General features: G+C 42.0%; 1 protein-coding gene across 1 annotated transcript in view; it reads right to left on the reverse strand.

Annotated features, from left to right (window-relative positions):
• MEGF6 (multiple EGF like domains 6) overlaps positions 1-15,397 on the reverse strand; it is a 248,824-nt gene that overhangs the window by 214,282 nt on the left and 19,145 nt on the right. Inside the window, exon 3 of the mRNA XM_074934107.1 lies at positions 13,422-13,531. Within this exon, the coding sequence (XP_074790208.1) occupies positions 13,422-13,531 (110 nt within the window). The remainder of the gene's footprint in view (positions 1-13,421; positions 13,532-15,397) is intronic.

Raw genomic sequence — 15,397 nt, forward strand, 5'->3', positions numbered from 1 at the left:
GCCTTTATAAGCTATGAATCTATGAACGCTGAGCAGAGCAATGCCTAAATACCTTTACAAATTTGGGCCTAAGCATCTTGTATAATTGAGTCTTGAAACTGTAAGTCCCGGGAGGAGGCATCACATCTTCCTCTACCCAAATTGCAGTACCAAGCCCAACAATGATACTGCACAAACAGCCTCATCTCCATATTTTCCCAAAGGATCCTAAAGCATTACACAAACTATATAGCTGCAACATCACTGATATGCAACCACCTCAGAAGTGGAGCTGGCAACTTGGCCGACTACCCACACATTTGATCAGCTTACAACACTTCTGACTAAAAAGGCAGCATGCATCTAAAATGCATCACCACCACGCGGAGGTGGCTTGTTCCCCACTGTCTTAGATATGCCAAATCTCCTGAAGCTCTGCTCTCCCTCTATAAAACATCCCTCTATTTTTCATATTGGAAAGCAGGCTGCATTTATATCGTGGAGGAGGGGGTACATACCCCAGGGGCATCATCCCAGCCCATCCGCTACAACTATAATAAGCTGCATTGTCACTCACTGCCTCCAGGGCTGGAATAGTGCTCTTGGGTTCTTGTAATGTTCAGGGCTGGAATGTTAATAGGCAGAAACAGGAGAAAGTAGTGAATTATTGGCCACCCAGTGTAAATCTTATCCTAGCTCCAGATCAGCGGGAGAGCGAGAACTGGCATCCTGTTATGCACTGAACTACCACACTTGGGAAACAACCATAATACAGAAACTAAAGAGAAACTAGAAAGGGAGTTTATGGGGTTTGTTGCACCAGTCAGTTAGTTAAAAATAAAGCAGTAGAGAGAGAAAGAAATATATTAAGCCAGACACTTCGATGCATGCGAGAGATCACTACCTCTTACTGGGAGTTATAAAATATACCATGCTTGCCCTCCCCACATTCACCATGTCACAATGAATACCACACAGTCCTTGGCAGTCTCAGGGCAGCAATGCTTTAAGAAACAATGACAACTATGTAGTAAGCCACAATCCCTATTTCCCAATTATGTTTCTATTCTGTCACTTTGCACTTTTAGTGGAGGATCTCCAGGCACTTTAAAAATACTAATTAACTAAGCCTCAGAATGCTTCAATGAAGTAAATATTCTCCTCCTCCTCCTGTTTATAGATGAGCAAACAAAGGGGCAAAGAGATTACACAACTTGCATGAGGTAAGTCAGTGGCAAAGTTGGGGGCAAGACCTCAGGAGTCCTGACTCCAAGGCCCACTTTCTTTAACCATTCGATACAGTGCATCCCACTTAATTCCCTATACCGCTCCTCATTATCCCTCGATATTCTGGTCAATATAGTGTGTTCCCACTGGAACTATACCTACTTTGTATAACTGCAGTGCTACTGACTATCAGTATATAATCAATAAGAGATTTGAGGGCGCCTCACAAGAAACCAGCTATCATGTGTCACAACAACATTACCCCAGGCAAGCATACAAGAGATTTATATTTAACAGCACAGTAAGAGGCACCATAACTATTCTGTAATCTCGGACTGCAGTAGATCCAGTTGCCCAGGTACAGCAATGCTCCCTTAGCTCTTTGAGATGTTAGGATGCACTCCCCAAGACCATGTAAGACAGGGTTAGCCACAGAGGTATTTTGCAACATCACGGATGGGAGTCAATTGATGAGCTTCTCGGAGTAGTGGCAGTGTAATGGATACAGCTGGGAAATGTCAGGGCTGCTTGGAATTAAGATGAAAATACAAGCATAAAATCAAAGGACGTAAGGAGTGAGCCTTTAGCAGAAAGGTACAGGGAAGGGAGCTCTGAGCAGATAATTTCCATTGATATGGAAAGAAGTATCAACGATAAACTGGAGGAAATTATTCCAGTTCGGTGTAATGGCTTAGTGAGGCTATATTAGGGACACATCTTTAGTGGCCAATCCTTCAAATTACATTCTCTTTGTCATGTTTGATTATAATTCTCTTATCGTAGTGTTTTATCAAACTGCATTCAATTATGATCCACTATAATATGGAGAACTAATTTCCCCATTACTAAGTTTCCTGCTATTCTCTGTTTACCACTGATAGCTACATGCATTAAATATTGACTCCAATTTTCCTACTGAAACACAATTGGCTTCCTAAATTCCCACTGTATGCTAGGTACTGACATTGTCCTTTATCATGCTTTTCCTCCACAGTGTAAATTCCTCCTGTTTCACCATCTACACACACACACACTCAGTCCACCTAACACAAAGAAATAACTTCATCTGTTAGCTGCTTGCATTTTTCTCTTCTCCTACTAGTTAGTTCCCTATGGGTTCAGTTCTCTACTCAAAGAGTTATTATATAAGTGAATAAAAGGAAATATATGTAAGAAAAAATTCCTGAGAGTAGATTATTAGATTGCTGGAGTAGTATCACAGGGAAATGGTGGATACCAGTTCACCCATTCTTGTCACACAGGAAAGACATACACCTGGGTCCATCCTTAAATTGAGCTTGGTGTGCAATCTCAAAATAAGTGAAAGCACAAAAATCTCACAACAAAGATCAGGACAGCCTGACCTCTCCATCACAATGACTAAAGGCCGAATCTATGGAAGAGGGAGAGATGATCAACCAGGTAATTCAACCCAGCAAAGAAGATCAGGAGAGAAATAATTTAGTTTTGTTATGCTGGTTGGGTTTCTTGGAGATGTGCTCCGAGTGTCACATCTTTAACTCTATTTTGCAGGAGTCAGTAATAATAACTGCAGTTCCCCTTTCTTTCAAAGGCGCTAACTCAGCTATATCTTGGTATCTCTGGAGACTCTCTTTAAAATGACCATCAATCGGTCAACTGAGCCCAGCAGAATTCCAATTTTGCTTAAGGACACGGTGTCATTATTTAGTTACCCTTCACAGCACTATAAATGTCACAATGTGTCCCACCTCTGTACCTGCTTCAGGTTCAAAGGGCTCAGGCAGTTTACTCTGAGAAGCAAACATTCCCTTGTCATGGAGCTGAGTAGATCATGACTGGCAAGGCTGAGCTGTATCTTTACCTTGATTTAAATCCCATTCTGACCCACATCTGAACCTCCACCTTAGACCTTAGAGACATTATAGCTGAAATACTTAGTCTGGGTGCTAGTTCTTGTTTTAGAGTTTAAGTATTTGACCATTTTTTATTTTCTCCCCAAAAGACTGCTTAATAATACAAAGGTAGCATTGAAGTTAAAATACCCCTATACCCAGACTAATGAGACTGTGATGAAATGCTGCCTCAGAAATCCATCTATCTTCCTAGCTAATGTTTAAGTCACTTTTTATGACTATGTAGCCTTGGGTATCATTGCAAACCCATACATTTTACCTGTGGAGAAGCTCAGAAACCCACTCCTAAAAATCAAGTTCTGGTGGTTCCCCTTACAAATGTCAGTTTTTATATATTCCTTCCAAATGTACAGGTCTTCCCCCACCCCCAAGTATAAAGACAAACTGACCACGTATCTATAGATATTTTCCTTGGGACTTCCTATAACAGATATATTCCATGCTGCATCTTTAGTAAAGTCCCAGAACCTTAAAATATCACTAGTACTCTAGCCCTACAGAAAGAGAGCATCTTTTTTTAGAGCATGTCAATATTATTCAATGGAAGTCTCTCTGCAGGCAGGAAATAACCTTCAGGGCTGGTGGAACGTTAAGGCTTGGGTTTCATTCTATGATCCTGTGGGATCTCATAAGCTAGATAGAGTCAGGTTTGCTCAGTGTTTGGCTGTGCATCCACAAGGAACCTCTAGATACTGCATGGAGTGGTACTGACAGTTCAGTAAGTGATCTTCTTCCCTCCAAGTCAGTACAAGCAAGGGCCACCGCATGGTCCTAGGCGACACTGGAAATACTTGTGGAAATGTGAGACTAGAAATCAGGATATGCGTTCTACTCCTGACCAGGCCCCAGACTTCCTCTGAGGCTTGGACGAGTACCTTCACCTCTCTGTTCCTCCTTTTCCCCAACTGTAAAGTGGAAATAATAACAACATCCTATTACATAAGGCGCAAAAAGGGCATGAAAGTCTTAATTCACTAACGCTTGTAAAGAGATCTTCAGACAGAAGATGCAACATATGGTATTCCACTGTTACACAATACATCTCTTTACTGTTAAACAGTTCCTACATTTCATCCCAGGCATGGCTGCTATTTAATGGATGAAATGATTATTGTGTATAGACTACAAAGGTTAATTTGAATCTTTCATAAAAGATGGTATACCAAGTTTCATATTGTATTACACTATGAAATGGACAATAGCTACCATATAGAAATAAAGGTTTCAGAGTAGCAGCCATGTTAGTCTGTATCCGCAAAAAGAAAAGGAGTACTCATGGCACCTTAGAGACTAACAAATTTATTACAAATAAATTTATATAGAAATAAAGCCAATTGCTTTTATCAAGGTTATGTCTTACCCTGGGGTGGAAGGGGAGGGGGAAATCACTATTCTCTAGCTCATTCCTTGGCAATGTTATTTATATTTAGGCATGAACTTTAAAACCTAAGTGAATACTTAACCCTTCCCTATCTGATAGGAGCCAGCCCAGCACTTCCTACTTCAGGAGGTCAGAAGCTAGAAAGAAAGCACTGCAAGGAAGACGACAAGCCGCAGGCCCTGGGGGAGGCCACCCCATTTCTGAGCAGCTCCTGCCCAGAGACAGCCCTCACAATTCCAGCTGGTGAGTAGGGGCGCAGGGCTGCAGAGAGCACCCTGGGAGGCTGCAGGGCTGAAATAACAGATCCCTGCAGGCGCACAGAGCAGCAAAGGCTGCGCTCGCTTGGTACTATCAATAGATTTTGTTGTTGTTGATTTTTGTGTGTCAGGTGACATCAAAGTTTACAGACAACTACTCATTTAAATGGAACCCTGCCAAGCCTATAACTGTTTCAAAAGACAAAGGGTAGAGGCTTGCAGGGACATAGTAGAATATAGCTTTTCAAAAGAGGATACATCAGAACTTCAACCAAAATTATGCTTGATCCCAGGCAAAAGGCTCACCCCAGGGTATTCTTGCCAGAAAGTTAAAAAAGTATGGATTGGATGAATGGACTATAAGGTGGACAGAAAGCTGGTTAGATCGTCTGGCTCAACGGGTAGTGATCAACGGCTCGATGTCTAGTTGGCAGCCGGTATCAAGCGGAGTGCCCTAGGGGTCGGTCCTGGGGCTGGTTTTGTTCAACATCTTCATTAATGATCTGAATGATGGGATGGATTGCACCCTCAGCAAGTTCACGGATGGCACTAAGCTGGGGGGAGAGGTAGATAGGCTGGAGGATAAGGATAGGGTCCAGAGTGACCTACACAAATCGGAGGATTGGGCTAAAAGAAATCTGATGAGGTTCAACAAGGACAAGTGCAGAGTCCTGCACTTAGGACAGAAGAATCCCATGCACCGCTACAGGCTGGGGACTGACTGGCTAAGCAGCAGTTCTGCAGAAAAGGACCTGGGGATTACAGTTGACGAGAAGCTGGATACGAGTCAACAGTGTGCCCTTGTTGCCAAAAAGGTTAACGGCATATTGGGCTGCATTTGAAGGAGCATTGCCAGCAAATAAGGGAAGTGATTATTCCCCTCTATTCGGCACTGGTGAGTCCACATCTGGAGTACTGCGTCCAGTTTTGGGCTCCCCACTACAGAAAGGATGTGGGCAAATTGGAGAGAGTCCAGCAGAGGGCAACGAAAATGATTACAGGGCTGGGGCACATGACTTACCAGGAAAGGCTGAGGGAACTGGACTTATTTAGTCTACAGAAGAGACAAGTGAGGGGGGGATTTGAAAGCAGCCTTCAACTATCTGAAGGGGCATTCCAAAGAGGGTGGAGCTTGGCTGTTCTCAGTGGCGGCAGATGACAACGAAGAGCAATGGTCTCAAGTTGCAGTGCGGGAGGTCTAGATTGGATATTAGGAAACATTATTTCACTAGGAAGGTGGTGAAGCACGGGAATGGGTTACTTAGGGAAGTGGTGGAATCTCCATCCTTAGAGGTTTTTAAGGTCAGGCTTGACAAAGCCCTGGCTGGGATGACTTAGTGGGGGTTGGACTAGATGACCTCCTGAGGTCTCTTCCAACCCTAATCTTCTATGATTCTATGAACAGAAATACATTTTATCCCTCTGAACTGACAAAATAATAAGCTTCCAGGAGCCAAGGGGCAATGTACACAGGAAAGTCAACCTCTTAAGGAAATTAAGTTGTTATATGAACATATTGCCTGTGGACCACACCAACACACCTCATAAAATAATCGAGCCTTCCCTCATGAAGACCTGGTACAAGATTTTTTCTGCGGGTTGTGCAGCCCATGGTTATGCACCAAGCAGAGTTTTGACATATTTGCAGAACAGAAACCCACAGCTGAGCGTGGCTGCCAGAGCAGGCCCTGCTGAGTGCTGTTTAACTGCTCGCTAGATGATATGCTAAAGCTAAACAGAGCTGGCAGTGAGACAGATAGTTCAGCACAGGGTAACTCACTTTGGAGTCTTTAATAGGCCATTTGCGACTAATAAAAGCTCCCCTCTTAATCAGGCAATCAGAATTTGGCTGCTTTCTATGTACCCCTTGGAGATGCTCAAAGTGCTCTTTCAACCCACCTTAGTCTCTTATAACCACCCCCCACACCAGACTTAACATTTTATTCTCCCTCTTTAGCCACAATCAAGCCTGTGCCTCAGAACCTGGAAAACAAGCAAGAGTCAGTGCCAGCAAGTCTTGTGCTGTTTAATGAGACTGGCTTGTACCCATCAAAAAGTCAAAGTACTGAATCTCCCACTAAATCTTTCTTCCTGTTCCTCCACATTTCCCCTCCTTTTCACCATCCTCAATTCCTCTCCATCCTGCAGTTTCATTCGCTGAAATGGAAGGAGTTAGCAGGGGTGCCCAGACACAGTGTCTGTTACTGAACTCCAATCATTCCATTCAGGTTAAGAGCTACCAATTGTAAAGACTTGATGGGACTCAACTTTTCAGCATCCTGGAGCCAACAGTAGACATCATGAGGCTACCCAGACACACAGGCCTTGTATTGCACAGCAAGGAGCTTAACTACACTATTCAACCCATGTGGAATTTATGTGACATCTCAGATGTCATCTAATACTAATAGTTTTAGCTCAAAAGTCAATCTTATCAGTTATCATTAAGGATAGGAATCTGATACCAGACCATGAGTGAAAAAGGCTGTCATGACTTCTGACCTTTTTCCCTCTCTAAACTGGGCTGTGCGGATGAATGGCCCAGGACAAAGGTGGATGAAAATGCAATTAGGAATGACATGGTAACAGAGCTGCAGCGAAGCAGCATGGGTTGACTTAAGTCAAAGTGATTTAAATCACATTTTAATCATGATTTAAACCATCAAGCAGGAAAGCTCGATTTAAATAATCAATTTTCATCTTGTTTTACAATTGTACTTTTTAGTCATTTTCCTAAAGAAAGATAGTTTCTAACCAATGAGACACAATTAAAAAAATATGTTCATTTGCAAATAAATATAGCCCTTTACCCAAAATTTGGTACTTTTTCCTAACCATAAGAACACAATATATCTATACATATTTAAACAATTACATAGCTTGCACATTTATTCAGATTATTGTTTACATATTTCAGTATATTAGAAAATGGTGAATAATGCACTTATTATACAATGGTCATTGTTTACTTGTGTTTTGTATCAAGCTCTATTTGGGTAGAAATTGGCATTCACTTCACATGTATAAAAACAACATTGTAAAACTGGTATATTAATTAAATAAAAAATTTTTAAAATGTGCTAGACAAGGAAAAAGTAAGTTTATGGAGTCATTCTGCATTTAAAACTGATGTATTAAACAAAGAAAGTATTATTTGTAGTTAGTAAACTGAGCTGATCGTTTCTGGTGACCATGTTCTTCAAGACTTTAGAACTAGTAGATCTCATTCTCTCTCACCTAGTTTTTACTCATAGATTGGAAGAGGAAAATAAGCTTGCCTTTCAACTCTTGGTGGTTTCTTAACTTTGACTGAACTAGTCATTCAACTGAACTAGCAGAATAAACTGAAATGAAAAAAATATTCTCTCTGTACCTGCAGAAGAGGCTAGTGGTGTCAAAAGCTGGTAAAAGGAATTCAGCGCACACTCTGGTTCCAGGTGCTTAGCCAGTGACTTCCACCAGTTCAGAAGTTTGACTTTTAAAAAACTTCTGCAGCAAACGTGTACACCTTAATTTTTATTTATTTACTTTTTATTTTATCTAAATATAGTTTAATTATAAGTAGTTTAGACCTTATCATAATTACAATTTTAAGTAGATTTATTTTAAAAAAGAAAAATGGATTAAAGTAAAATAAAGCAATTCAAAATTTAAAAAAATCTGATTTTTTAATCATCACTTGTTTTCCACTGTGAGCACAAGGGAGGAGAAAAAGCAGGTAATCCACAAGGGAACTGAGCACTACACATTTATAAGGTGAGATCTGACAACTTTTGGGAATGTTATAAGCCCAGCAGACAACTACAAATGGCACAGGGGGAGGGGAATAGCAGGGAAATCAAATATTCCTCAAGAAATTTTCAAATCTCTGCGGAGCATTAATTCTTTAGAGCTCTTCCTTAAGTGACATTTTACAGGGTGTTTCAATGAAACTTTCCATCCATTTCCTAATTATTCATTCCCAGCAGAGACGCTGAACTCTGTGGGTCGTTAAGCAGTTCCCAGCCTGATGGCACTGCATAGGCCATTCTCACACCTCTAAATACTTGGACAAGCACCTTTTGGAGGCTGGAATAAGCCCTCAGTGTTTCAAGCCAGCTGTAAGCCTGCTAAACAAGGAAGAGGCAGAGTGTGGGTATCAGTTGCCTAGGCAAAGCACTCTCCTGCCAGGCAGGTAATACAGCCCTGGGAAAAGCACACTCTTCAGGGTTGGGTTAATAACCAGGCAGGTACCGGGGCCTTGGTCTCCCATAATATTATTTATCGAACATCAGATACTACCTCATGACTGTGAAAGCGAGAAGCTACAGGCATGGCTGAGCGACGGGCACAAGTATAAGAACACAGGGAGTGCAAAGTTACCCGCACAGAGCATCGTGTGCTTCTGCTTTTAGACAGATGGAAGGGTTAGCCTCGCAAAAGGAAGAAGAGCATAAGTAAGCAAAGAGATTTGTAAAGGAGCATTCCAACGCCTGGAGGAACGAGCACATGGCGGTGAAGAAATGTTAACTCAAATTGGAAGACAGAAAAAGATGTTCTTGCTAGCCTGAGTCTGCCTTACAGTCTCCTACAATTCTAATTATATTTTCACCACTGATGGCCTTGCCCACGTGTCTCCATGGAGCAGGAACAATATCCATTACATCTCCGAGGACAGACACTCAACTAGAATAATTTGGCATAGCTCCATTACTTCAACAGAACTACACCAATTGACACCAGCTGAGGACCAGGCCCTGAGCCTTCAGTGTTACATGAGGTAGTTTCCACAGCAAATCTTGCAGAATTCACAGCTTACCGGGTACACTTCTCTGTCAAAGTAGTTCTTCATTAATACAGTTTATTCAACTCATTTCCTATCTCCATCCTTACCCTTCCCCTTTTGATTAAAGGATCCATAAAAGTCTAGACAAGAACCCCAAAAAAACACAAAGTTCCCACTAGAGTACTGGGGGACTGGGCAGAAAAGTAATTACACCCATGCAAGCCAAAAAGCTGGAGATGCTACAGGGCCCCCTCAGGACAGAATATTTTGATATGTGAAAGAACAACAAACAATGTATTGCTGATTGAAGCAGAAAGCCTGGATACAAGTCACTTGCCATCCCACAGAGCACTGTTGAATGGTGGGTAGATAGAACATTTAGGATAAACAGCTCTCTGATCTGTTAAACAACAGCTTTCTCCTATAGTGGTTGACAGTGGTGTGCCAACTTTAGCCACCAGGCTTGAGCACTCTGTTGTTGCTGCACCAGGTTCTAACAAAGTTTGCCCAGACAGCGCAGACTGGACCAAACCATGTTATAACTGGGGCCAAAAACCTAGTCTACAGTCCTGGTCTAATTCAGTCATGGTTACAACACAGCTGTCTCCCGACATGGTTAAAGAACAGCTCTCTTGAAGTACTATTGGGACCGCAGCATGTGCCAGATCATTAAATAGCACTATAAAGCCTCACAAGATAGAAATATGCTATGGCCATATTGGAGATGGAACATCTATATTTTCACTTTGCTAGGGGTATAAACACAGTTTTAAGCTCAAAAGAAATTGAAGATAAAAAAAGAAAGAAGGTTTGAATGTAGGTTCCAGAAAGGCACTTGGAAACCCAGTGCACATTTCCATGTGAGCCCACGCCAGATGTGACCAGTGAAAAAACCTTTGACTTCGGAAACTGAAACCCTTCTGCCACAAACGAAACAACAGCTCCACATTATCAAGCCAGCCTTTTTGCATTCTAGATTCTCCAGTTCTGCCAGAATTTCTACTGAAGTGGGTTTGGGCCAGCAATGACCCTCCCAAAAGCCTTCCTTTTCTAATAGCATTATACAGGTCCTTGTTTTTGTCACCCACAAATCAAAGTTCATCCCTCACCTCAATTTCTGGCAACAATTTGCCACCTCCCTCTTTTTTTATTTTTCTGGAGTAGCAACAGCCTCATTTTCCTTTAGTCAGGGCTCAGCCTGAGTTCCTGCCAGTATTGGCTCCACCTGCAGAGACACCCAGGACTAACCGAGCTAACCTTGGATCCTGTTAAAAAGGAGATAAAATACACAAGCTGCCTGTGACCGGGAATATTATCCTAAGATACTCTAAGTGCTCAGGGTTAGCCAAACACAGAGGCAGCCAGCGGTGGCATTGCTGGAGTTATAGGGAGCCAGGAACTTAAATAGCCAAAGCAGAGAGGCGGGAGTGGAATTGCAGAGTTAACCAAGACAACAGGATGGTAAGGTAGAGCGTGTTGCAGCCACAAGGCTCCTATTTTTTCACATTTACCCCCTTCCCACCAAAGTATTATTTTAACTGGTTACCTGAATCACCTTTGTCCCCACTTTGAAATCTCAAGGCTCGTGAACGGAAGCAAGAGAAAATCATTGGCTTTGAAGTCTGCTTTTCAACCTACATTGCAGGCACAAAGCAAAAACTTCCAGCTTTGTTCCTCCCAGGGCTCATACGCAAAAATACCCAAACAAACAAAACTTAAAAGGGAACAACAGGGTCTACTGACTTACGCATAATAAGAAAATAAATGGCATTTGTTCTCCTATCACATCAGCAACAGGCACATGATGAATATTTAAATAGCCCAATGCCTTTGTTCTCAGAAGGCCCAGACATACTTCATTCTTTGTGAGAATCCGGCATCCTCCATGCACTCTGCTTATTATCCCCTGAATCAATTCTTCTACAAACAGTCCAATGCAGTTAGAGATTATTCCTACACCTTTGACTTTCAGTACATACAGTTGGGATGACAAGTTAAGAGGTTTCTATAGGCAGTTCTCTTTCCCTTCCTCTTGCTCCCTTCCTGTATAGAATTATTCACTTCCTCTATAGGAAATTCATTACAGTAGTCACTTTTCTGAGTTCAGCTGAGAGTATTATCTGCCTGCTGCAACTGGGTTATTAAGGACCCACAGAGTTTCCTTTGACACAATGGACTTAGCCTCCTATATTATCATCCTTTAAATCAGAAAAATAAAAATTGGCTTGCTAGACACATCTTACTCTTTCATCCTCACTTCAAGAAGCAAAGTGCAAGAAAATGGGTCTGCAAGCCCTTCTGGAGAACAAAAGAGGACAAGCTGTAAGAGACATTTTCCAATGCCCCAGGTCAATTACAATCAAAATCATTTTAAAAATGGATATGAAACCTGTTGGCTTTCATTCTTTTGATGTCAGGACAGCCAAGCACGCACACCCTTTGTTAGTTCTCCTGTCTATCGCCTCTAATGAAAGCTAAATTTTAATGACGTTGGTAGAAAATGCATCTCCCAGTGCTAATTAAAAAAGGAGCTGATGATTTTATTCAGTTACTGAGCATGAAATTAATACTATAATCATGAAGAATATACATGATACATAGAAATAAAAGTTACTAGTGAGGGAGTATGTACTTGGCTAGATCAGTGTGAGATCCAAGAGAATATTTTTCTTTTTTCAAGCTATCCAAATATACCATTTTAATCAACCATGTTCCATAATAAAAGCAAATACTAATAATATTTTGCACCTCCATAGCATAATCCATCAAGAGATTTTAATGCACTTTAAAAACATTAAAGGAACCTTGCAACACACTTGTGAAGTAGGTACCTTTATATCCATTTTACATATGGTTAAGCTGGGGCAAAGAGAGATTTACCAAAAGTCTCAAAGCATGGCAGTGGAAGAACTAGGCCTAGAACCCAGCAGTCCTGACTCCAAGTCCCTCACTCTAAACCACCAGAGATATCACAACCCCAGCTCATTCATACCGGACAGTTAACTTCCTGTTCTGGGAGTGTGACATTAACCCTTTCTACTGTGGTCCTGACAGTACTAAATGCCAGCAGTTTAAGAAATCCCAACATCCTTTATAAGGGGAGATCAGCCGAAAAGAAAGTGGGTAGGGAGAGCCCCAAGTTCAGCCAGCTGAATTCCAAGCATGAAAAATCCTAAAATATAACCAAAAATTATTTGACCGTTTTCAAGATATAAGGGGAAGCGTCTCTCAGATTATGTAAATTCATGAATGAACCTCTCTCTCTCATTCTTATTTAATAAGTGCAGGAGGGGCAAACAAAACAGGAAGCACACACAGTTGAGTGTCCATAAATTTCCAGCCAAATCTCACAGGGCTCCTGCACCACAGTAGTGAAACACATTTTTGTATATGAACAGTTCAAAGGCTTCATTTGTTCAAAAGCTTCATTTCCAAGGCCTCCTCCTATGATGAAGAGGTGAGAAGCACTCCAGGAAATGCTGAGCAAGAGGAATTTGTGGGCAAATTAGTTAACTATCACTGGCATGTTCACTTACATAACCAGCAATTAATGTTATGTTTAATGATAACTCCACTCAGAGCTGGGATTACAGCTTTCTGCAGCTTCTGCCACTGGGGCACTTTAAATCACCAGCTTGTGATACGTTTTAAAATGTTAGTAGCTTTTGGCAACTGGGTAACTGAATAATGTGACCCTGAAAATCTCCGTGTGTTAGAATGTGGAAGTTCTATACAAAACAGAAAGTGGCTCGCACCACTTCACAGGAGTCCAGAGAGAAACTTCCTCTCCCATTACAAGAAAGTATTCTTCTAAGACAGGGGTTTACAGCATCTGCCGCAGCGTACTGACCATGAAATAAGCATGCAAAGACAACTGGAGTGAGAAGAAAACCTCATCGGTGCACAGTGGTACTTACAGTAAAGGCAGCCAGCATCCCCTCCAAGCTGGGACCATCCTGGGCAGCACTTGTACACAGTCTGGTATTCCATGCTGTACACCTGCCTGTAGTCTGTGTAATATGCTGTTCTAAAACACAAAACACAACCACCATTAACGCCTGGAGGAGGAGGATTTAGTATGAAAATGGAGTGCACGGAAGATTCCGTTCTGACTGTAGCACCTAAATAAAAAGAATTCAATTTCAAATACTTTGCATATTTTCCCGCCTATTCTAATAACAATCATGGATCGTAACATAATGCTTTTCAATCTATTTTAAAGAGGTAGGAGACAGCCCAGGGGGAGCGGGCTCCAGAACAAGCCTAGCACTTTTCTTCTTGTCCGAGCTGTGTATTTCATTAATTCCTTTGCAGTTTTGTGAAATCGCTTCCCCCCTAATTTAAACTGCTGTTTGTCAAAGGAAAGTCAATTTATAAAAACAACAGGTATTTAAATCTAGCACCGGTGAGCGAGTCACACCGAGGGGCTGATGAGAGCTCAAAAACTATTTGGCTTATGATGAAGGAATTTAAAAATATATACATATATATATGCTAGCATCCTACCGGAAAACATCAAGCTATTCCGTGCACAGACGGCTCCTGATGCAGTTGTGGATTAACCAACAAGCTACTCACACGCAGAGCTGTGAGGAAGTTTCCAGTCTCCTCAATTCTCTTGCTCCCCCTGAGCAACCATGATGAACGCTTAACCCTACATCACTGCACACAGGACTGGAAGGGACCTTCTGGCTCATCAAGTCTAGTCTCCTGCTATCGCAGTCAATACAGTTCTAGAATCCCATTCTTAAATGCATCAAGCTCTTCTCGGGGCTCCTTTACCCCTTCCAGAACTGTTCTATTTATATAAAATAAAACTAGCTTCATGACTGACAGCTATGGCCACTAAAGGGGTGCCAGGACATGGGGTGCCACATGCAACACTGCTTTTCACATGAACTCAGTACTGGGCTCTGTGTAAAGAACCCACTGTCCGGGCCAATTTCTTCAAAGGGTCCCTGAGGACTGAAAACCTTCACAGCAATCCTGTGCCGAGTTTCTAGTGAACCTGCTCCTCTCCCAGGGAGGGGTTATTAGTCTTACATTGAAATCAGTGTGGTGCATTTCAGGGTCTGGCTGAATTGGAACCATAGAATCATAGGACTGGAAGGGACCTTGAGAGGCCATTTAGTCCAGTCCCTTGCACTTATGGCAGGACTAAGTATTATCTAGACCATCCCTGACAGGTGTTTGCCTAGGGAGACTGTGGAATCTCCATCATTGGAGATTTTTAAGAGCAGATTAGACAATTTGCTCCCAATTAACAGACACCCCAATATCCCACCCGACCAAATCCTGAAAAACCCCCACCAGCTGCCATAACAAATCTATTGCACAGGGTAAATAACAATGATATCTAACTCACAGAAATCAAAGCCCTTCACAAAGGAGGTCAATATCATTATCCCCATTTCTCAGATGGGAAAACTGAGACACAAAGAGGGAAGTAACTTGCCCAAGGTCACCCAGCAGGCTAGTAGCACAGTCAGTAATAGAACCCAGGTCTGCTGAGTCCCAGTCCTGTGCTCTATCCACTAAGCCACACCACATCTCTTGCAGCAGCTGAAGCTCCAGAACTTCTCAGGGCCCAGCAGGATCATTATGCTTATTTTTGGTAATGCCCACGGCCCTGAACAAGAATGGGGCTCTGTTACCACAGACATCGTACTAAGGCAGAAGCTGAAGATCTTTTAATGACTCCTGCTCGTGACTTCCAGGTGAGATGTCAGTCTGACGAACAGATGTTCAGTTAAAACATAAATAAATGTGACACTTTTCCCCCTGAAAATTTAGTGCTCTGTGTATCTGAAAATCAAAAGCCGAGATAAAACATTTGAAGCGGATTTTAAAAATTCTACTTTGGCAGAAAATGAAACTGCTCACCCAAAGCACA

Source organism: Natator depressus, chromosome 18 (genome assembly GCF_965152275.1).
Source record: "Natator depressus isolate rNatDep1 chromosome 18, rNatDep2.hap1, whole genome shotgun sequence".
Lineage (NCBI taxonomy): Eukaryota > Metazoa > Chordata > Testudines > Cheloniidae > Natator > Natator depressus.